The sequence below is a fragment of the Hirundo rustica genome, chromosome 13, assembly GCF_015227805.2.
Source record: "Hirundo rustica isolate bHirRus1 chromosome 13, bHirRus1.pri.v3, whole genome shotgun sequence".
In the NCBI taxonomy this organism is placed as follows: Eukaryota; Metazoa; Chordata; class Aves; order Passeriformes; family Hirundinidae; genus Hirundo; species Hirundo rustica.
Genome location: NC_053462.1, coordinates 16,872,607 through 16,895,428, shown reverse-complemented (window position 1 = coordinate 16,895,428; position 22,822 = coordinate 16,872,607). Strand labels below are relative to the sequence as shown.

Below are 22,822 nucleotides of genomic sequence, written 5' to 3'. Positions count from 1 at the left end.
CCCTGATGTGCCTCATCCTGCCCAGAGACAAAAATAGAGGAAGTGAGAAAACAGACCTTTATTACCAACTGCAATCCCCACTGCCCAGCAACCAGCTCTACGCTCCCTGTCAGCCTTGCATAAAGAGAAAATAATAAAACCAACAGCCCGCACTACCCACAAAATAAAATATAGACAGCATGAGCCTTTATGCAGCTCAGTCACCACGTGTCTGCAAGCTGAGCAGAGGAGAGCTGCAATCCTTGTCCTAGACACTGTCTAACCTCTGCTCCAGCTCTGAACGTGCTCCGGGAGGTGACCACAACCGTGTCATTAGGTAAACTGGGTCTCCTGTCTGTCCTGCTGGATAGGATGACCCCTTTCCAGGATTCTTCATTATTTACCTACACATAGTAGACCATTTGTAATTTATTTTTTTCCCTGCTGGAAAGCAAAACAAAAGCCAGTGGATTCAGTGGTGAGGATAATGCAATAGTTCCATCAGGGTTAGGCTGCCAGGCTGTGTGCAGCTGTGGTGGAGGGCTGCAGGCTGCTCCTGGCATTGCCAACCATAATTACCCCTAACCAGCTCATGGTTACACCCTGTTCCCTGCAACACTTTGGATTTCCAGACCGAAACGCATCTCGGGCTGATACGAGGGCTGTTTCTATCCCTCCTAATGTCCACAGAGAGGCTTAAGGGGTCCCAAGTCCACACAGGACTGCTTATGCAAACCTGGTATTTAGCAAATTATTTGGATGAGCCAAAGTAAATAGGTAATGGGGACACCATGGAAAACAAAGGAGCAGTTTTAGCTGAAGGAGCACGTTATGCCTTCACAGTATTTTATGAGGAACACATTAGCCCTGAGGGAAAAGTGTGAGGAGACAAATCTCAAGTCATTATATGAAAGATGTATGAACAGCTCCCCAGACCACCAGAGATGCCCACCTTCTTCTCATCTATGGACTTCAAGGAGAAAGGACAAAATGTCTTCAAGTGTCTCCCACCCCTTCCCATCTCCTCTTTCTCCCTGCCCCACAGCAGCCCAGGGCAGCACTGCAGTCTCCAGCACTGCAGTCTCCAGCACTGCAGCTCCCTAGATGCAGCCAGGAAGCACTTGGACAAAGAGAGCAGCACTGCTGGCTCTCAGCACACCCCTGGGGACAGAGCAGCACCTCCCTGCAGGGCACTGGCTGGGACACTGGAGCCCCAGAGTCTGGGCTCCGGGGAGCACGTTCAACCTCTGGCATATAACCCTGCAATCTGATCTCCCCGTTCCCGTGAGGGCCATCCCTTCCCGCTCCCTGCCCTGGGCACCAGCTTAACCCACCTGCTCTGAGCTGTTAGCTGCCCAAGTGTGCTCCTCTAACATGGAATTTATCTGCAGTTCTGGGATGCTGGCACAACCTGCCTGCCTGGGATAGGCAGGGTCAGTGGGATGAGAACCTTCTGGAGCCGCAGCAAAACCAGGCCACAGTCCAGCCAAGCATTAACCCCCAGGACCGCTCCCAAAGCCGGCAGCAACAGCCCAGCCAGGAATTTGAAAGGCAGTAAGATGTTCCCACAAACAGGCCAGCCCTTTGGCAGATGGGGGCAGGAGGGCCAGGGCAGCACAAACACAAGCTCTCATAAGGCCATAAAGAGCTTCTGTTTCCCGACACACTGCAACAGCGGCAAGGCGGAGGCAGGGAAAGCAGCAGTCCTGGGCCACGTGGCAGGTCAAACCACCGCCCAGTTTGTTGGCATCCTCCAAAGTTTAAATACGCTTTGAGCCAGCGGTGAATCATCCCTGGCAGGTAAGAATGATATTAATTTATGACATGCCAAGTGCAAGCAGATCTTTTGGTGTCAGTCCAATGGTTTTAGCCTTATTAACACACGGCGATGGCTCAGGTTGCAGCTGTGCACATTAAACTCTGGCAAGTGGCATTTTAAACAATGACAAACTTCAGAACAATCACTCCACACATGGAGCCAGGCCAGGCAAAACTGAAGGGTGGCAGAATAAAGGTCAAGGGGGGAACCTGTTTGTCTGGGAGAGGAACAGGTGGCCCGCTTGGGCTGCTGCAGGGTCTTTAAACTGTCTGAAGGACACAGTCAGGGATCATTTTAACCCATTAAGCTGCTTAAGTCTTCCCTAACACCGGTTTGAACTTCGAGAAAGCATTAAATCTTAAAGAGCTTAGTAATACATCTTTAGGAAAGCTCTCCCCTGTGCTTATGCATCCAGAGTGCACATGCTGCACTGTGGACAGGCACATTCTTCCTGTGACAGCAGGACCCCTCTGGCAGCTGAGCCAGATCTGAGCAGCTAAAACACAGAAAACTTTAAAGTAAAGCCCTGCACCAGAGCAGAATGTCACACTGGAACACAGACAAGGGGAACGTGTCCCCATCACCACTGTGCCACTCAGCAGGCCTGAGGACACTGTCAGAGAGAAAAACATCTCCTTACCAGTTCTTCCCTCACCAGCTTCACACAGGACACGGAGCAAACCGCGGCTGCCGAGACCTTGGGTTGTGCCCATGGAACTCAAACCACATCCAGCAAGGAGGGCTGTGACAGACAGTGACTTCTGAGGGCAGCTTCTTACCTTAACACCCAGGCAGAGCAAAGGCAGTCCAAACCATTCCTGCCAGCTGTGTTTGCACCAGAAAACAGGATGATGGAGACATAAAAGACATTTTCATGGCAGGAAACGTAAATATTCCATGCCATGTTTCAAAGCTGTATTTCTCAATTTGAAAAACATCAAAATAGGTTTTTTTTAAGTGTCAAAAGCCAGATGTTTCAGAATAAAACAGCAGAATAAGACCTGACATGTAACAATGTTTTCCAACGCAGTGCTTCCAAACCAGTTGTTTTCACAATTTTTCATTTGCCCCCTCTCCACCCAGTCCTAGCCTTTCAAGCAGAATTTTTGTTTTCCAACCAGGTACTTCCCAAAAGAAAGAATTTTGAGCAATAAATCAGATCTTGTTAAATAAATACAAGGATTTAGCTACACACGAGATCTGATCCAAAACAGAGCAGGGTGTAAATTTATAAAGAAATAGTTCTCTCAGATTTAAATACCAGGTGTGTGGATATATTTATTCCCAAATGAAATTAAAGGAATTAAATTCTTTCGTAACAAGGCACTTTTATTCTGGAATAGGAGCATCCACATATGAAATTAATCAAGAATAGCTAAAGCCACAGTAAGGTCTCAGGCTACTGACTGTAAGTGAAAACAGTAAATTCATTCTGCCTCTTGCAGTTTCTTGCTACATCACACACCAGATCCCCCTGGATAAATGTTCCTGTAAGTAAAAGACCAGTCCCAGCATGTCTGTGAACACCTCATGATAATACTTCAATGAGATGGACTGGAATCAATATTTTTCATCTTGGCAGCTCGGGGCCAGCGGGCAGGAGCTGGGCAGGGCCGGCAGCCAGCGCGACAGCGGCGCGGCAGGGAGGGCAGCTGGCACAGCACTGACCTGGAGAGACATTTCCAGCCAGTAGGTATCAGTTCCTGTACCATCTGAGCCTCCTGGAGGGAGGAGGGAAAAAGGAGATAATAGAGGGTTTCAATTTGAACCTTCTCCCAAGTATCTTCATAGGGATCAGACAAAAGTTTGGCTACAGTTTAGACCGAGCTACTGGAGAAATTTGAGCCCCCATGTTTCATCACGGAGGCTTAAGAGCCAGGATTAGATACTGCTAGATCTAAAGGCCTGATACAAAGTACTGATTTAATACACATTAATTCATTAACTCAAGTTAGATAGCCCTCAGTTCATGTGCAGCCAGAACAGAACACGTGTTTGTGATCCAGGTATTTGTGCAGAAATGTGATCAGGTGGTGTCTCTGATGGAGCACAACCCTGTGTCGCTGCGCAGGTAACAAACTGCTTTAATATTGGTCATATCAGGACCACAGCATGGGCCTGTAGAACAACAGTTTCTGGTCAGGAGTGAGGACTGAGGGAGGAAGCAGGGACTATTATTTACAACTATACAGGCAAAGAAACAGAAGAGGCATTACACTGTGAAGAGTAATGAGCGTGTCAGAAGTATAAAATCAATCTCAATTCTACAAAGATATAAGATACAACTAAACTCCCTATTGGGCAGTTCCTCAGTTTTTATAGAAACAAAGATATAGAACAATAAGCTGTGAATATAGAGAATAATTAATCTTGGTACTTTTAGACATGGGGTTCTCTACTGCCTGGACAACCCAACTGTTTTTCATCCTACTTTAAAAGGAGCACGTACCTGGAATTCATATAGGAGACCTTGCCAGCCCTTTTCCAAGCCAGGCTTCCTGAAGAAAGTTAAAGCTGTTTTTCTTGGTAATTCTTCTCTTCATGTATCATCTCCATTGATTCAGCTTTTTGTAAAATGAAATTGGAGAGCCAACAGAGACACAGCAAAATCAAAGGCGGCCAAATTCAAGCCCATGCTCAGACTGCTTCGGAATTTCAGTGCCAGCAAAGCAATCACAGTTATCACAAACTGACCCAACAATACTCAGCTTGATTCTTCTAACTGCTATAACAATAAAAATCAATAGTTAGAACTCTGTAGTATAAAGGAAACCTAGTAAGAGTGAAGTAATATCTACAAGTGCAGAATTTTAAGAGTTCCAAACACAACAAAACCAAATATGGGCATATTTGATACAATTAGTTAATATTTACCCCTAGAAGAAAAAACGGCTCTCTTCTTAAATTTATTTTTTCATGAGATCCAGGCAATGTCGTCAGCATCTTCAGACCATACCTGCATTTTATGATGAATTATGAGCTCTCTCTCATTCCTAAACAAACTGATAGTGTTCCCAATGGACCTTATGTACACCAAAATGGGATTTAACAATGCTTTTTTTTTTCTGCTTTCTTAATCAAATAGCTTGGTTTGCTGTTATAATAGTGCACTTTGAGAACATTCTTAGTGCTGATCAATAAACACACACAGTATTGCATTTTTCATGACAAGAAAGCTTTCTCAACAGATCTTGAGAAAAAAAATTAACCCTCCTAATAACTTTGTGAGGTTCACAGCAAATGACAGCAGAACACCTTGGGGTGACCTGTGGTAGGGCCATGATTTGGATGATCCTGATGGGTCCTTCCCAGCTCAGCATATTCTGTGATTTCATGGCCAGTCCTCATCCCGTGGCTGTACTCATATTTAGCACCAGGACAGGGCTCCATGAGCGGCAGCTTTCCCTGGCAGAAAGAGCCAGTCAATATTTACATTCCTCATGAACATACAAAAGAGCATCAGGGTACTTGAGAAATTAGCCCTTGATTGCCACTTGGAAGGCATCATCAGAAAGTCAAATCACTTCAGCACCTCCAACAACAGAACCGCTTTGGTTCTTGAGGCTCGAGATCTCTCACAGATGTGTCAAGGTCTTTGCCTGGGAGCAGGAGATGTCTGAAGGGCATAATGGGTGCTGAAAGAGCCTGACGTGAGGGGTTTATTATTTAAAATGTGAAAAGATAAAAAAAGCATATGGCCAACTCCTGCTTCCTTTCTTGCTGAAGCAGCAGACAGAAATCTGATAGTCCTGAGCCAGCTACAGGGAATACTGGTGGGATTCTTCAGTGCAGGATAGAGAGGGTTCTACTGTAACACTAAATTGTTCCTGAAGTTGGGGGACACAGATGCAGTGGGTTCAACTTGGCTCTCAAGTTCCCAAAATGTCACCACATAGAACAGCCCTAAATCTTGGCTTGGAAGTCACAAAACATCCAGTGCCTTTCCAAGTGAGATCTCAGCTCCTCTCATTTCCTGCATACAATAGCATTATTCAGTCACTGAAGTTTCCACTTAGCTTGCATTTATGCCAAGTACTTTTAATTGCAAAGGAAAAGGATGTTAAGTTCTCCCATTTCTTTCTTTCTAATTCATAAGGGACACATCAGTGGTTGGTAAAAGTTATAGGTTAAGCGTTGTTCTCCCATTTATTCAGGGACTCACATCCTCCTCCTGCTGCCAGGCAAACAGAGGTTACCCCCATTGCAAGGATAGGAAGTCACCTTGTCAATTGTAAAATACAAAAAAGGCAAATCATTGCAAACTAACTACCAAACAGGCTTCAGGGAAGTCTGGACAATACCTAAACCTGCAAGGTTTACAATGATCTGAGTCACCTTGGCCATCACAGGACTCACTGGAGAACAGATACCGAGGATCCACAGAAATCCAGACAGCATTCAGCTCAAGGAACTCATCACAACATGGAGAGCAGCAGCTTTGACTGAAGCAAAATGCTGCATAGCAAGGAATGAAACAACTGGAAAAACAGATGCTTAATTTCTACTTATTTTTGGCAGCCTTGTTCCTATGATATCTTTTAAATGAGGAAAAAAAAGCTGCTGAATGCTGCTTAGTAAGGAATCCATGAACCACAGCCTCATCTATGGACTATCAGGGTGGCAGCACAGCCCTACTGAAACTTATTTCCCTTTTGATCAATCCACGGAAGGGTCTGAAGTAACATTCCCATATGGGTTTTGTTCCTATTATGCAAGATCTGATGAACTACATTGTCTAAGACAAAGGGATTAAATTAATTGAAGTGGTGTTTTGGGCTTGGGAGCGTTTTTAAGTGTCTTCACCCCACCTCTTCAGCCTTGGGACAAGAGACTTATTAGCTAATTACTATGCAAATGAACTGAAATGTAAATGAAGTGCTACATTCTAACATAGCTTAATAGTCCCAGGAGCAAGAATTTAGTTAATTTTAATGAACGGTAATTCTATCCAAAAATATAGTTTATTAACAAGCACATACAATAATTCGCACCACTAACTTTAAATAAACCACCTAGCAAGCTCACCTTCACACTAAGTGACATTTGGTTAATACAGAGCAAGAGAGCAAAGCGCATGTGCTTTCCACAGACACCGAATGAACTCAGTTGCAAACCAAGTTCAAGTTATAATCCAAAAAAGGGCACATAAAAGCAAAAGCAATGAAGACTTCCAATGAACATTGCCATTTCTTTCCACCAGACCTTCGGTCTCTTACAAAATAGGTCTGTAATACAAAAAAGTAATAAAAACTCTGGATTCAATTTATTCAGCCTCTTCCATCACAAGTTAACTATAACATTTTGCAACAACATGAGCGGTATTAAGAGGGAGGTAAGAGGCAAAGACTGTTACATCCTGGAATGATGGAACTGCAGCTGCAGACAGAGCAGCAGCCATGGATCCTGGCGTCGTCTGTTTTTGTAAGAAATACAAAGATGGTAACACACATTCTCCCCTTTCATCAGTTAAAACTTGACCCAGGGTCCACTGACACCAGGGCATAAGTTCTTCTGTTATCAGTGGTACTCTGGTGGGGCCAGAGTGCCCTTCAAAGTTGTCCTCTCAAGTGACAGGTTTGTCACTCTCCAGTCTTCGGCTGGGCTGTGATGTCAGTAGAACCTGACACGCTGCTCCCACACGGGTGTTAGAACAGTCCTGTGCTCCCTTCAATGCCAGAAAAAGGGATTCAGCAGAATTCAATCTGCAGCAATTGGAGCCAACTTGGCAATAAACAGCACCGCTCTGCTCAGAGCAACATCTCAACCTCACCACAACCAAGTAAATAGAAGGTTTGTAATGAACCATGCTAAGAGCCCAGGAGAAGCATCAAAACAGAAAAATACACATTTCTTTATATTAGACCTTGCTCTTTGCACAGGAAAGGGCATTTCTGAGCCTCTGAGGGATGATGAGGAAGGTTCCCGAGACCAGTGCTCCAAACATAACTGTGTCCATGGCAAAAGCGCTCAACAGGATTTTTAGACAAAGCCAGAGATTCCTCTGTTTCCTTCGTGGCAGAAGAAAAAGCTACCTCTCTATAGGGTTTGATCAACATGGTGCCTGTTATCACAACTTAAACAAAAATTATGCCTGTGATCCCTAATTATAATGGGAGTTAATCTTTACTTAGAAATATTTTATAGCGGTATCAGTGGGTTAAAGACTTACTTTATCTCGTTCTTCTCCTTTGTAAGGCCTTGAGAAAAAAATCCCAAAACTTTTCCTGCTCCCACCCTAAGCGAAGAACTAAGATCTGCTGTTACGACAAAAAAACTTATTAAATGGTCATTTTTTTCAACATCTGGACCCTGATTTTTCGCAGTACACAGAAAAAATTACCTCAGTGAGAACTAACCTGACAAACCAGAGCAAGAAATCAGAAATTACCCAGAAACAAAGCAACTGAAGTCCAAGCATTGTGGCACCTTGAAAAACCAGTGATGCACAGTTCAGTCAGCAACAAGCTCCCTCTCCCCTCTGCAATTTGCATAGCTGGCTCTCATGCTCGCTGGTTATGAAATACTCTTACAGCAGAACAACTTTAGAAAAATTTAGACAAGTGAGAATGGAGTTATTTTAATCTAGAAGAATATCACCCAAAGATACAGATGAATACAAACACTGTTCATATAAAAAAACCCCAAAACATCAAACATGAATTTAAGCTGCATCTCAGTCTATATATTGGCTTTCCCTTCCTTTGTTTTATAAAAATAGGGTATGACATTTCAGCTTCAATTGCATGTTTAAGTCATTTATTTATTGAACATTCCATTCTTGAAATATCATCTATTAAAGTGTTAGTTAAGATTCATCCTGCTTATAGAACAGGCTAAATTTCTTCTGAACTGCACTTGGAGACATTAATAACGAGACTGATACAGACTCAATAAGAAATAATTAGATTATGGGAAGAAGAAAGAAAATAATAAATAATTATAATGATAAAATGAAGCTTCGCTCTTCTTGACTTCTAATCAAAAACATGCTAATGTCTTTTAGGTGATCACGACCAGATTTAACTCCAAAATAGTATTTATAGACTGAATTCAGATATAAACTGTGATTTCAAGTCTACAACTTGCTATAAAAAGAGGACAAAAACTTCCAAGGAAACATCTCCTTCAAAGACAGAGGAAGCCACAGTAAAAATAATACTGAAAATTCCTGATCAGAGTATTGTATAAAAATTAACATCTGTAACACTACCATAGCTTTTATCATCTGTTTTTAAAAAAGTGGATTCTGTCCCACATTTCTGATACAGATAGAATTGTACATGGGCCATTTACATCTCAGCTCTGAGGTACTAAAAGGAGTAAGGAAAAGGAGAAAGCTGAAGGTGGATTTTGCTGCCTCAGTAGTGAATCCTGTGAGGTGGCTGGGCCTGCTGGGATTCCAACATGGAAACAAAACCTGAGAACCGACACAGACAGAAATCCAAAAGCACCGAGGCTGCTTGGACATGGCTCTTTCCCCTACTGCAAAGCAGATTTAATAAATGGGATTTATTTTAGAAAGTTTCCCAATTCTCAAGCAGTAGATGATACTTGCATTCCTGAAGGATTAAGTTCTACATTTCTTAATGCTAATTCAACTCTCTAAAACCAACCCAATAAAACCAGGAAAGATTTTTACAAGTAACATGCACAACCTAAAAATTACACCCTCAAAACTGCCTTTTTGGTACTCTTTTAAGCTCTTAAGATACTCTATTTATTGAAGAGATGCCAGGAAGCCTGCAGAGGGAACAAATGCTTCTTTGGCAACAGGAAAACATTTTAAGGCCTCCTGCCTTCAAAGTCCGCACACCTCACCACAACATATGCTAATACACTACCAAATAACTCTCTTTATCTTGCCATTTTTATAACAAACTGTTTCATTCATATCTATTTCGGCTTGTAACTACCTAGTGCACAGAGCAGCACACTGTGCTAAATCAACAAGTGGTTTATACCTAAGAAATAGAAAGAAAGAAAAAAAAAAAAAAAGGAACTAATTATATTTTTAAAAATATTATATATTCAAAAACAAATCAAGAGGGGCTAATCGTCTATAAACTGTTTCAGTATAAAATCAAAATGTTTAGTCATGTAGGCATTTTGGGCCTTTTTTCCATCCTTTTTTCTTTATTTAAAATGAACAAGGTGTAACAAAAAAAGATTCCCACAAATACCAAACTGAGTGGCAATTTGCACCAAATCTGCCATTAATTTATGAAAACAAATGTCCCAAATACCTTCTGTGCAGGTAGCCATGTGTACAGATATACCTGTGCATGGAGATACACACCTGCTCCTGGATTTCCAGCCTTCTCCAAGGCACACAATCCACTGACACACTTGGACAAATCAGCCAAATGCTGAATCTAGAAAAAGATCAAGACCAGCTCTTTGCAGATCTATAGCCTGCAACTGTAAACATGTAACAGATATAAAGATTTACTATCATATTACTAATTGGGTTTTTTCCAAGGGAAATTGATACTTAAAGTTGTCTTCTTCTTGAAGAACTCAATGGAACAAAAGGAGAACTATTTCTAAAAATAAAGCAATGAAAATAAAGAAAACACACCCTCAAACATGCTGGAGCAAGAGCCCTTAGTGTAGGCATCAGTACCAGCCTTCACTGAAACAGGATCCTCAGTCTCCAGACATATCCTAGTTACTCCAATTAAATCACTGTGGTATTTAATGATACTAGAAAGAAAGATCTGCTTTTAGCATGTGGATTTAAATACCACAGAGAACTGTCAAAGACTTGGTATACAGCTAGGATAACTCCGCTGTGGTAAACATTAAGATGAGAGGGAGAAAATAAGGCTGAATTCTATGGCAAAGTCACTGGGATCCATCAAAGGTTTCTGCAGGCTTACAGCAGTACACCTGATTGCAGCTGTAGAGGGGAAGAGGATAGGGATGAATACGTGAAAATTTGTTTGCCATAACGGAACTTTTTTTTTTTTCCTGTTAGAGGAATGCAACTGCCTCAAATGATGCAATGGGTCAACCTGAAATCAGGCACATTTGAAAACTACTGGAAATCCTGAAGTCAGAGCTCGTGAATGTGTTTGGTTTGTGTGCTGCCTCGGAGAAGAGAGAAGTTAATACTTTTAAAAGCTCGGTATTTACACTTCTACAAAGTTCCTGCAGTTCATCCAGATTTGATAGGGCAGGATTTAAGTGCCTCAGAATGTTCCTGCCTGGGCACTTCTGCTGCTTTGGCACACGCACACACGGTATTCCAGTACCAAGGAGACACGGCATCGAATGCAGCTTTACACTGGCAGCACTCCTGAGGAGCTTGAAATGTTTATCAACTCAGTAGGTCAAAAGTCTGCAGACACTGGGTGGAGCAGCAGTATGCCACAAAACTAACAGTTGTCCTCCTAGGAGAAAAAAAAAAAGAAAAAAAGGGGAGGGGGGGGAACAGTTGTCAGTAAAGATTAAAGCTCCTGGCTCCATTCCACACAGACAATGTGCTGGTTTGTAAAATACAGGATTAGCCCATCTCCACAGCCCAGAAAAAGCAGAGGTTCATTTGCTGTCTCTGAGTGCCTGACATCAAGGCAGGGGTTCTCAAAACCTTCCTGGTTTCTTATGCACTGGGTTTAGAGCAGCAGTGTGTGGTTTTTCTCTCTGAGCAGGGTGTGGCTGAGTGTCACAGCCAGCAGGTTTAGCAGCTGACAGGAAAATAGCTGGGCAGCCTCAGCCCTGCTCGTGTGTTTCTTAAATTACCACTTGTAGGCACGAAATGACTGAAGGCCAGTGTCCTCCCTGGTTAGCAGAGTGAACAAGCAGATCTTCAGAAGGGGTGAGTGACAGGCAGTGCTGTCCCACCGTGCCACGCAGTGCAGCAGCGATGGCACCGTGCAAGTGCGAGCCGAGCCTCACGGTGACCCTGCTCCTGTCCCAGCCTGGCAGGAACCGAGAGATCTGCCTTAAAAATGTTCAGATCTGCTCTTCACTAACACAGAAATCACACTTTACCCGGTGCTCATGGCATCTGTGCTTTTTCAGATACAGAAATCCAGTCCAACTCTTAACTCTCCTTCCCTCTAAGAGGATACAGAATGTGATAGGGAAATGCAGGCAGAGTTACTGGCATGGATATGGCATGTGCTAATCAGTGCTGTTCAAATGCCCAGGATCCCTACCCTGTGTGTTTTCATGGTCACTTTAAGCTCTTTAGAACAGAAACCTCGTCCTTCACATCTTTCTAAACCAGCTATCACACCTCCACAATTCCACATAATCTTACCATGTCAAGTGCACAAGCTACAGAGATAAGGATGACAGGCTGCCCTGTTTAGATCTCATTTTCTGTGGATTTGCATCAAATGTCAGCTACTTAAGACTGGATTCATTAAAGGCATTTTGCAGAACACAGTACATTCTTGTCTAAGGGAAGAAATGATAACTCTTTTTGAAACAAGTGAAAACCGTGCAGAAATACATATTTTTAATTATTGTATTTTAGAATGTTAGTATAGTGCTCTTCCGAAACAGCCCTAAAGTAGGTTTTTGTGGAGTCTTAACTTCAATAATTCCTAAAGGTGTCTACTGATAATGCCTATCATCTTGTAACTGTAACTTCTACAATGAGCAACGCTGAGCAATTAATTACAAAATAGTCCAAACTCTCACATTGTTGAATTATTTAGGGTAATAGATGGATTTAGTGACTAGCCAGTAGTTTTCCATAATTTTCTCAGAAAATTATACTGTTGAATGTTTGAAAGAAATTCTTTATAGCGTGATTATAATGTCTTATGACTAAGAATATTATGACTGTTATATGGAAGTAAATTATTTCACTCAACATGAAATCCACTGAATTTCGACATATGACTGAAGTGTAACAGAGTGGCAAATTGAAGCGTGCAATCTCTGCAATCAGATCTTTCTAAGAAAGATGGCTTTTCCAAAACAGCATTTATGCAGCCCTCTGGCTGCTGCCCAGATTTGGCATACCTAAGTTGTTTCATTTCATAAAGCTGAATTGCTTACAAATCAGATGCTTCTCATGTTACAAACTCACAGCAAACCAGGCTGTGATACAGCTGTGTAAAACACCTACCATCAACCTGAATCACCCATTAGTCTCTTTTATTAAAGATCTTCCTATTGAAAAGCAGTTTCTTGCTTTTATGGAAGATAACTATCAAATCTATGGATTTCACCAGGTCAGGAACTAAGTGGTGTTCCTGCATTATATACACACCAACTAATAATCTCAAAACCATTCCTTTTCAGAGCACCTTTCTTTTCTGCCCACCACCTTTAGGTACATGCTTTGTAATTAATGGCTTGACTTGAATTCCTTAACAAGAACCTAACATCACCTTTGCTTGTTTAACTCCAAGTGACTTAGCTTTAAACCTCCTTTGTTACTTTTCAAACAGTACAAGCTGCAATTCCTCAGAGGATGTTTTTCCATTGCAGAAAAGTGGATTCATTGATATTATGGCTCATGGAAGGCTACAGTATCCACTCAGACTAAAAAGGGTTAGGGGAAGAATCCCTGCAAAGCAAACAGGGCTCACCTTAAAGGTATTTTGTACCTTTACCTACATGAAGGCAACATTCCCTGCACCATATCCCCATTTTTAGTCCCTTCTATGTCCAGTAGGTCAGCAAGTCTGTGTGGACTTGTGTACTTGACTTGTGAATCCTGCAGACACTTTCACAACTGCTACAACTATAAAACTGAAGTTTTATTAAACATATGTATAGCTACAAAATGTATGTTCCTATGCAGAATGCTTCCACAGCATATCTCAAGTTAATTAGTGTGGAAATTAAAACAGGAGTATTTTACTGCAGAACATTTTAATTAAGCTCCAGCTTTAGAGCTTTTTTCCATCTTTGATCCTGCAGCACTTTTTCTTTGGTGGTGGCAATCTGAAATCAGGGTTGAGACCACCAGGGCAATTACTGGTGTTAGGTACCACTTTCTTTCCAGGGCACAGAAGTGCCAGGCATGTGCTGCCCTACCACAGACAGCTCAATCCCATCCTATCCAAACCCCTTCCTGTCTGTCACCAGGCTGAGAAAAACATATCTGAAGACCCCTTTAACAGTCTAACAGCAGTATTTTGGTTGACTCATGAATAAAATATTTGTCAACTTATACACGCAATTACAGGCCAGGGACTTTGGATCTGAAATGCTTAGCTTAGAAAAAAAAAATTCCTTAAGAGTATGCTTTGTTCCATAAGGTGTTTTTCTTCCTAGACGAAACCCCAGTGTAATTTCCTGTATAATTACCCTTGATGCAATCCTGCCATTGGAGTCTCCCTCAAGGGAAAGAGCTTTGGGTAGACAATGGTAAACATAGGCTGGCTGCAGCGGTGGCAGTGTCCCAAGGGACAGTGCAGCAATTCCAAGAGGCTTTTGGGGAGTGAGATTGGAGTCAGAAAGTTTAAATCTAGAGAAGAAAAGAAACAAAAAATATTTATAATAAAATGATTGCGTGATAAAGTCAAACACAAGCATGATCCACGAACAATTCAGGAAACAGCTGCCTCACATTCTTAAGGTTTTGTCAAAACAACAATGAGGTAATACAAATTACCACAGTTAGATGAGGCACACAGTGCTTTCCATGTCCAAATTCAAAAAGTTGAAGTGAAACTTACAAGTTTAGCATCTGTGGGCATAAATTTAACTGGGCTAAAATACGCAGGTGAAAATATTATAGCTTGAGCAAATATTAGAAAGGATTAAGGATCATGAAGGATTTTTAGACACAGAGATGATCTAGACAGATGTTTAGCAACTAATAATAATACAACATTATGAAAAGGACATCAGTACTATTTTATTAAAATATTTCAGCAACCAATCCAGCAGGAGACCTAACTCCACTACAAAGCCCAAACTCCACCATCAGCAAAAAGGGATTTGCAATATTTGGAATGACTTGAAATTCAATCCAGCCCAACATAATTCTCACAGGTCCAACCAAAGAGACCACTCTAAAAAGATCGATACACTCCTCATCTGTTAAGTGTTCCTCCACAGCCCACATGGTGCCATCATTTTCACCAAAAGGGACTCCAGGGTCGTTTCCTGGGAAAGAGCCATCACTTTCCCAGGCCTGACCCAAGCCACGGGGTGTTTTATAAATTAAACCCCACATGCTAATCTCTAGCTGGAAACTGAGAGACAGCCAAGACAGGTGAGTTTAGGTGCTGAGTAATCAAGACAAGATGCAGCCCCTGATAAATCAGTTTTACGGTATCACACCGGTTTCAGCTTTCAAACACTGCAAGGTTGAACCCCAGACACAATGTACCACAACAGCCCCAAGGAGGGGACGAGCAGGACATTTGCGTCAGAAAGAAAAGGTCACACGCTCTGCAGCCAAGCAAAGACTGAGGAAAAGTAGTCCAGTCACTTCTGTCACTTCCCCAGCAGCCTCCAAGTATTTAACAGCACTCTTGAAACTGCAAATTTAGGCAGTGACAGATGAAATCTGCTACTTTAATCATATGTGCCACCTGCTTCCCCAGCAGAGCATTTTTTACACCTGTCTGACACAGTACTGCTCCTGCTCACCAAAACTGGGCTGCTGCAGTGGTAATGGCCACAGTCTTTAATAAGGTCACTCAGGACCTATCTATGGGGGTGTGAATATGGGTAAATAAACCCATTCTTTTCAGGTTCTGCATCTTGGCTGAGAATAGGAGTAATCCTCACAGCCTTGAATAAAATCATTTACAAACCAGTCTTTAAACTGATTTTGTAATATCACCTTCCCATTCCCAAACCAAACTTCACTGGCATCTTCAGGAGCCAAATCCACACAGCTGGATTTCAGAAATGATTGTGCAAGTCACAAATGGGTGAGAAAAGACAGACTTCCTGGTACACTTTTCCTGGCAAAGCAGTGAGGATTTACTCCAGTGGCCAAGATACAAGAGACCCTTGCCATAACCTGTCTACTCGTCCCACTGGAACTCTTCTCCACACTTCTGCTTTCTCCTTCGACCTTTAAAGCTGAAAATTCCCAAGATAGCATCAACAGCGGGGAGTCACAACACATCCAGATCTGAGAGGATCTGCAGGTTATCATCAGATATTGCTAACTCATGTGATTGCATGATGCAGAACCAGATGAGCCAAGGGCCACTATAGAGCAGGGAGCCTGAATTGGGGCAGAACTAAAGCAGCTCAGCTGTCACGCTGTGCTGAAATGGCTGAGGGCTGCTCGCATTTCTTCTGCCTTATGTATAACAAGTCTGCCAGTTTAGGAGTGTGCTGCCTGGCAAGGAGTTGCATTGTTGGCTGATGCATCTGATCTTGCCTCAGGAACTGTATTTCTCATCTCCTATTTTCATTAAAGAGTTTCTCCTGAAAAAAAAAAAAAAAAAAGGCAGCGTCCTTCTTCATACAGGTTTCAAGGAAGAAACCACTAATAAGCACCACTTGACCTCAGAAATAGTCTTTGGAAGTCTGGTTTTTGATATTGGACATTTTTGTTCTAATGCAGCATTTCAAATATAATTTGATTAAATAAATCTTTTCAAATATAAATCCTTGCCCAAGTCTTTGAAGAACTGTTAGAAATGTTCCTCTCACTGCCAGCAAATGCTTTCACTCTTTCTGTAACCTGAAGAAAGCAGAAATTTCATACCTTTCAAAAACCTGTAGTAGGTGTTATAGAGGGTCCTCATGGCCAGTTCTTGCAAAGGCAGCACATGATCTGTTTCTGTCCCTATAGATTTCACCTCTGCTGGCAGGAACACAGTTAACTGGCCTGATGAAAAAGAGAGCAGTTTCACCTCTGAAACTTGAATTGGAGAACCACAACTAGAAGGACACAAGACATTTAGAAAGTGGTTAGAAAAAAAAATAATAAAAGTAACTTTATGGGGAAACCCAGATGACCAACCCAAAGTAAGCCTGATACTCAAGGATTCCTTGCAGAGAGCAGTGCATGGTGGGGTTGACCTTTAAAGGTCCCTTCCCAAACTATTCTATGTTTCTACAGATTCCCACCTTCTGTGATGTGCTAGACATGGGACATTTGGAGGAATTACTCATCAAATAACATAAAGAAATGAGATCACAATCCCAAGGGGGTGAACCAAGTATTCTACGTGCCCACCACTTTGCCCATGTGACAATCTCTCTCAGCCTCTTGTTAGTATATATTTCACCGAGGGAAGCAGTTTCACACCCAAGAGTTTGCTTCCCATGTTTTGGATCAACCAGCTGAAAACAATCATGGATTTCTCAACCATAACATATGAGGCAAACTCCAGCCCCCAAAAAATATATTCTAAGTGCCACTGGGTGATTCTGTACTACACCCTTCCCCATCCACAGAGTTCCCTTGGAGGGCACGGGGTGGGTAGATGAAGGAAAAATAAAAACAACAGCCATGCTGTAGTGGGAAGATATCCTAATAAGTCTATCAGCCTTGCCCATCCCAAATCATATATGGAAAGGGAAAGTTTTTGGATCCAAGGAGAGAAACTTAGCTTGTAGTAAAAATAATAACTCTTTACGTGATCCCTGTTGCAAGCGATCATACCAGAGAGACACGCATAGGAAAATTCTACTAAGAGGTTGGGGAAGTCCACAAGGGAATTGGAATTGTTTATGACAACTGAAATTTGAAGCCAAGAGCAACTTGTTAGGGCCAGTCCTAACAAATGGAACAGAAACACAAATTTGTCAGCCTTCCCAGATATTAGACCTAAAACGGAGGTAACCACTCTCAACCTTATCAGATGTGAAAGAAACCTCATAGTACTCCTCCGACAACAAAGGATCTCATCTCTTCTGATTAAAGGAGAAACAGCCCAGAGAAGCAACCAAAAAAGAGCCGCATCAAACAGCAAGCAGGTCAATAAGCCTCTTGCTAAATATTTAATACTTTCCCACAACCCATTAGTGAGGTTAAAATCTAAGTGGGAATTCAGAGATCCAGTATTCCAACGATCCATTCCCAATGAGTTAGTTATCACAATAAATAAATCCATAATGTTGTATGTGCAAGCTGAATAACCCCTTACCAACCTCACTAAGGAACAAAGCCATGAACTCACTACAGCCTCTGCAGTTCAGAGCTGGCACATTTGGTCTACTTTATGTAACGGGCGAGGCTATTAATGCCACACAAAAAATCCATGGAGGTTAAACACTGGAATAGAGGATGGTCTAAACAGCTGGGGAAAAATAGGAGATGCAGAAGAATCCTGGTGGATAAGTAAGTGAGGGGGGAAAAAAAAAGCTGAGACCACCTATTGGCTGCTTTCAGCAAGACTGACAGATCCCTAACCGGGGACTATGAAATCCAATCTGCAAAAAATAAGATCAAAATTTATTTTGAGTGCTGAGATCATCACCTCTCATATAAAAGACTTTTTTCAGTCAGTCTGACTGCAGGATGCCCAGACAGAGATTCAATACTTACACAAGGCAATTTATATTCTATTTTCAGAAATCAAGCTTTATGTCAGTAACAGCGGCTTGTCAGATTTTATTCTCCCAGTGGAGGGCCAGACAGAGCACTAAAGCCTGGATCTTCAACTCTTGCCTGACCCATGAAAACCTTAGCCTGGTTACTAATGCTTTCTTGGAAAGAACATAGAAATTCTTCACATGACCATTATTACACAATTTTAAAGTCTCTCAGCCCATTATCAAATAAAACCTTTGGTTTCTTAACAATATATTTGTGCTCTTCCCATACTGAAATTTTTTCTTAGAAATAATCTGTAATGTTTCAAGACAGTTTCACAACAAAGACAAGGATCTGTTTGGTGCACAAATACAAATATTATTTTTCTTCCTAAAAATTATCTTTTTTTACAATTCATTATTAAGGAAGAAAATCACTTTTAATTCCACAGTGGCGTTACAAGAATCAATTTCACTTCAACACTTGCAACTCCTTTAGTCTCTTCTGCACTAGATTTTTAAGACTAGATTCTATAATTCTGTACTAGATTTATAATATCGTAGATACTAGCAGGTGGTCTCACCAGCACAGCAAAAAGAACTGGTAGGATCTTCACAAGGATCAGTGCAAAGATAAAATTATTTTGACTGAGTATAAGATGAAATCTTGGGAAAAAAAACCAAAAACCAAGAACAAAGAAAAGGAAAAAAAAAAAAAAAAAAAAAAGACAAGGTTGTTGTATAAAACCACCTGAAATAAGCAGGACCAAGCATTATCATTACTGTTTTGGGTCACAAATTTAAGGTCAATTTAATGTCTGCCTAACAATTTACAATCAGTTCTGAAAGAAAAAAAGCTAGAATTTATCTTTCCTGAAAAACAAAATTAGTAAAAGCTTGCGAGTCACACAGTTCAGCAGAACTGTAATCCAACTGCAAGTATTTAAATATCACCAACCAGCTGACACGGGAATATTAGAAAAACCTTAAAATGCCAAGACTCAGCATCTCCCATATTGCAGCAGAGTGCAGGCTGTAGAGAGGGAATTTATATTTAATGCGAGATCTGCTGAGAGTGAGCATACCAGAAATTTATAATTAGATGGTAATGGGGACAATCCTCTTCTGATCAGTTTTACACCAGCAAGGCTCCATTCATCAGGGGTGCTGATCCTAATTTATGCCAGTGTCAGGGCAGAAAGAATTAAGCCAGTGTCCTACACAGACCACTTTTTTCTTGCATTCTAACCACAAACATGAGACAGCCCAGGATATTTTTAAAATCCACATGTAAAAATAAACCTGTCAATCCATAACTCCTAAAAAAGTCACTTTAGTTAGTAGGTACCGAGACCTACAAGGAGCTGATACTGGGATGTAAAATGAGTGAAGGAGCTGCACAAGACTTTTCAAGATATGACCCACAACTTACAGAAATGTGAGCACTCAGAAACAAAGAGATGCTGCAATATATTAAAAATGATTTTGTTCATTCTTTAGTTCTGGAAGCTCTGTGAAGCTTTTGGCCAACTTTTAAATTCAGCTCTAGGCCTTACATTATTATTACAAATTCTTTTAGAGTAACTTCACTGTTATGCCTTAATACTAAAATAATCAAAAGTCAGCAATTAACACAGAAGATTTATTACAAAAATAAAACTGAGCTGGGAGCTACAGTAATCCCCTCTAAGTAACATCAGCTCTGAGTCAATCACAGACACACAAAAAGTAACCATTTGTATCATACAGGAGGAGTTTTACAAGGACAGGTACACAAGACATCTGAATTAATTCATACCTACCCACTGCAACCAATGACTTTATTATACAGATAAGATGGGAGGCCTTTCAGGTGAATATTGTTATCCACATAAACATACTGGAGCTCTCGAGAACGACCTAAATCTGGGTTTAGAAAACAAGAAAAGTCAAGGGGAGAAAGGATGACACAGTGACAATTACAAGCAATGCAATTCTCTTTAAATATAAATAAGCTAATCAGACTCAATGTAAGCAAACAGAAATTAGTACTTCTCAGTTGTAAAATTTCAGCCAATGGTTTTATTATGGATGAGCCGAAAAGCTGTTTAGAAGCAAGCATTTCAAATTACTAAAACAAAACAAAGCCCCCTTTCAGAAGGCCTGAAAATCCCATTATAAATAATTAAATTTTAACATTGACAAACTCTGAAGTCAGTTTGAAGAAGCAAAGGGACAATTGATTTCAAATCCTCAGTGCATACTTCAAGTTCATAAGGTCAAACCTGCTTTCATTAACTGGCCTCATGTCAGTGAAATCACAGCTTCTCTATCTTTGGGAAAGAGGGCGAGACAGACACAAGAATGTGCTCTGTCCCCTCTTCCTCTCCTCCAAGGAAGGATCCTTGCTGGGATTCATTAGTTTTAACCAAATACAAGTGCAGTCATTCAGAAGCGAGTCTGTGTGACTCGGTGAACTGCAGAGCCCAAGAAAACACAAAGCGTTAAACTGCAGAAGGTTCGACATCAAAAGTTGTGGCTGCAATAAATCATCGATACTTCTGGAGGTGTGCTGCATTATTGCTCTTAAAATATTCATGGCTGCTAGTCAAAAGAAGCAAGTACAGCATGATTAAGTAATGTCTTAGTGGACTAGAAATCTATTCAGATACCTCTAGATAGAAGCATATCAGTGTGAAACTATTTCATTTTGCTCAGAAAATTAAAATTAAATGGGAAAATTTAGGTTTCTTGGAAGAATTCTCAGAAATGAGAATTTTGCTTATCAGCAAGGTCTAGTCAGTACTGAAACGGTCTCTATTAAAAGAAATGAAAAATGTACTAATGAGAGACATTTCAAAAGACACCAAACTGAACTAAACAGAAAGGTCTGAAAGAGTTTCGGACTAGCAAGAAAGCTGATGTGCAGGATCAGCTGGGCAGCCCAAGTCATGTCACTCCCATGCCCTTTGAGACACTGGGGCAGGAAAAGATTTCTGTGTTTAGCGCAGGAGAACAGCGCCTGAGAGCCTCTGCTCAGGATGGGAGAGCTGTGACCAAACTGCGTCATGAAAAAACACAAATAATCTCTCTGCCTCCAAGCTTGTTAAACTTTCATGAGTACCTCAGAGAGACGAAGATAAACAAGCATTTGGCTGCATCAGCCACAGCAAGACAATACTAATATTGACTAATTCTGACTTCCCATCTTTATCAGTTACCTTGGCTGGCAGAAATATAAGGGTAACTGGAGAAATGGGCACAGCTTCTGTCCCCTTTGTAATCAGGACCGAGAACAGAATAAAAATTAAAACAATTTCCAGGATATTTCTATTCAGAAATTCTATTTGGAATACTGATCTCTTCTCATTCCCTACTACAACAACAGGTGATACAAACCCTTCTTTATTACTAAATAGTTTTATTGTACACAAGAGCTCTAAATACCACTTAGTGCAGATATTTTGAGTGATCCCTCCCCAAATGTGTGTCCATCTTAAAATATACTGAATGTCTTCAGTTGTCACCCACTTGAATGGCAGCTGTGAGCACCAGAAACCTTAAAAGTTCGTGCTGAGGAGCAACACATTATCAAATCTTTGATATAAAGAACAAGTGATGATACCAACAGAAAACGAAGAGATTCCTTTTCTAAAATAAAAGTGTTAACAGAGAAAAAAATGAGTTTGAGGTTTTTTGTTTGGTTTTTTTTTTTCCCTTTAACACAGGCCCTTGCTTTGCAACAGTCTGTGGAGGTTTCAGGGACTATAATCTGAGCTTTGTTCAAAGCAGAGTCGCTGGACATCAAGGGACACATTCAGCCATCACGTGCTGCTCTGACCCTGGCCCAGAGACATTCCAGCTCACAGAAGCATCTGCTGCACCCATGCAGAGTCCTGCCTCAGGAGAGCAGCTCCAATCCCTCTGCTGACTGATGGCCACTGCTGGAGATGCTGCTGAGCATCACCTCAATGAGATGATTTATTTGGGCTCAGGATTGCAGGGCTGAAAATAGTTTAGTGAAGTTCTGGGATATTTTTAGGCGAAACAAAACCCCATTGTTATCTTACAAGGAATAAAAATACTGCAACACAGAGGCAATGTAACACCATAAAATATTGTAAGGCCGGTGAGGAATCAGCCAATACAATTTAAAGCAGGTAGCAGGTGGATGGGACACGTAATGTTCAGAGAATGTTCCCTCGTGTTGCAGAAGCCAGTTAAGACTAAAAACAGCAGAAAACTATGGGTTGCTGGGGTAGCTTGAATGTGCTACTGTTTAACTTATTAATTTAGAGAATGGCAGAAAATTTTTATAAGAGGCTCATCTTGCCGGTTTCTACACAGATGTATGCAAATGGGCTGAAAATCAGGCAAGTCAAAAAAAGCCCTAAAGCTGTTCTTTTCATATGCACTGAGAGGGGGGAGTGAGGCTGCATCTCATCTCTTCCCTCTGTCTTTATCTTATGCTATGTTTAGATTCTAAGTTCTGAGTTGACTGCATTTCCTAGGTAATTAAAGCAAATTTTTGGATGTTAGACAAAATATCTCAGTAGGAAAAATTCAATTCCCAAAGCCAAATAGCCTGTAACTATAAATGTTCCTTTGATAGAGTTTCTTTGCATT

General features: G+C 41.2%; 1 protein-coding gene across 4 annotated transcripts in view; it reads right to left on the bottom strand.

Annotated features, from left to right (window-relative positions):
• Positions 1–8,532: 8,532 nt before the first annotated feature.
• Positions 8,533–22,822, bottom strand: part of LRRC28 (leucine rich repeat containing 28) — a 68,924-nt gene continuing 54,634 nt past the window's right edge. For all 4 annotated transcript variants that reach the window (XM_040077609.2, XM_040077607.2, XM_040077608.1 and 1 more), the window contains 4 exons: positions 20,020–20,122; positions 16,443–16,618; positions 14,072–14,231; positions 8,533–11,190 (listed from right to left, as the gene is read on the bottom strand). In XM_040077609.2, coding sequence (XP_039933543.1) covers positions 11,118–11,190; positions 14,072–14,231; positions 16,443–16,618; positions 20,020–20,122 — 512 coding nt within the window. In that variant the 3' untranslated portion in view covers positions 8,533–11,117. The remainder of the gene's footprint in view (positions 11,191–14,071; positions 14,232–16,442; positions 16,619–20,019; positions 20,123–22,822) is intronic.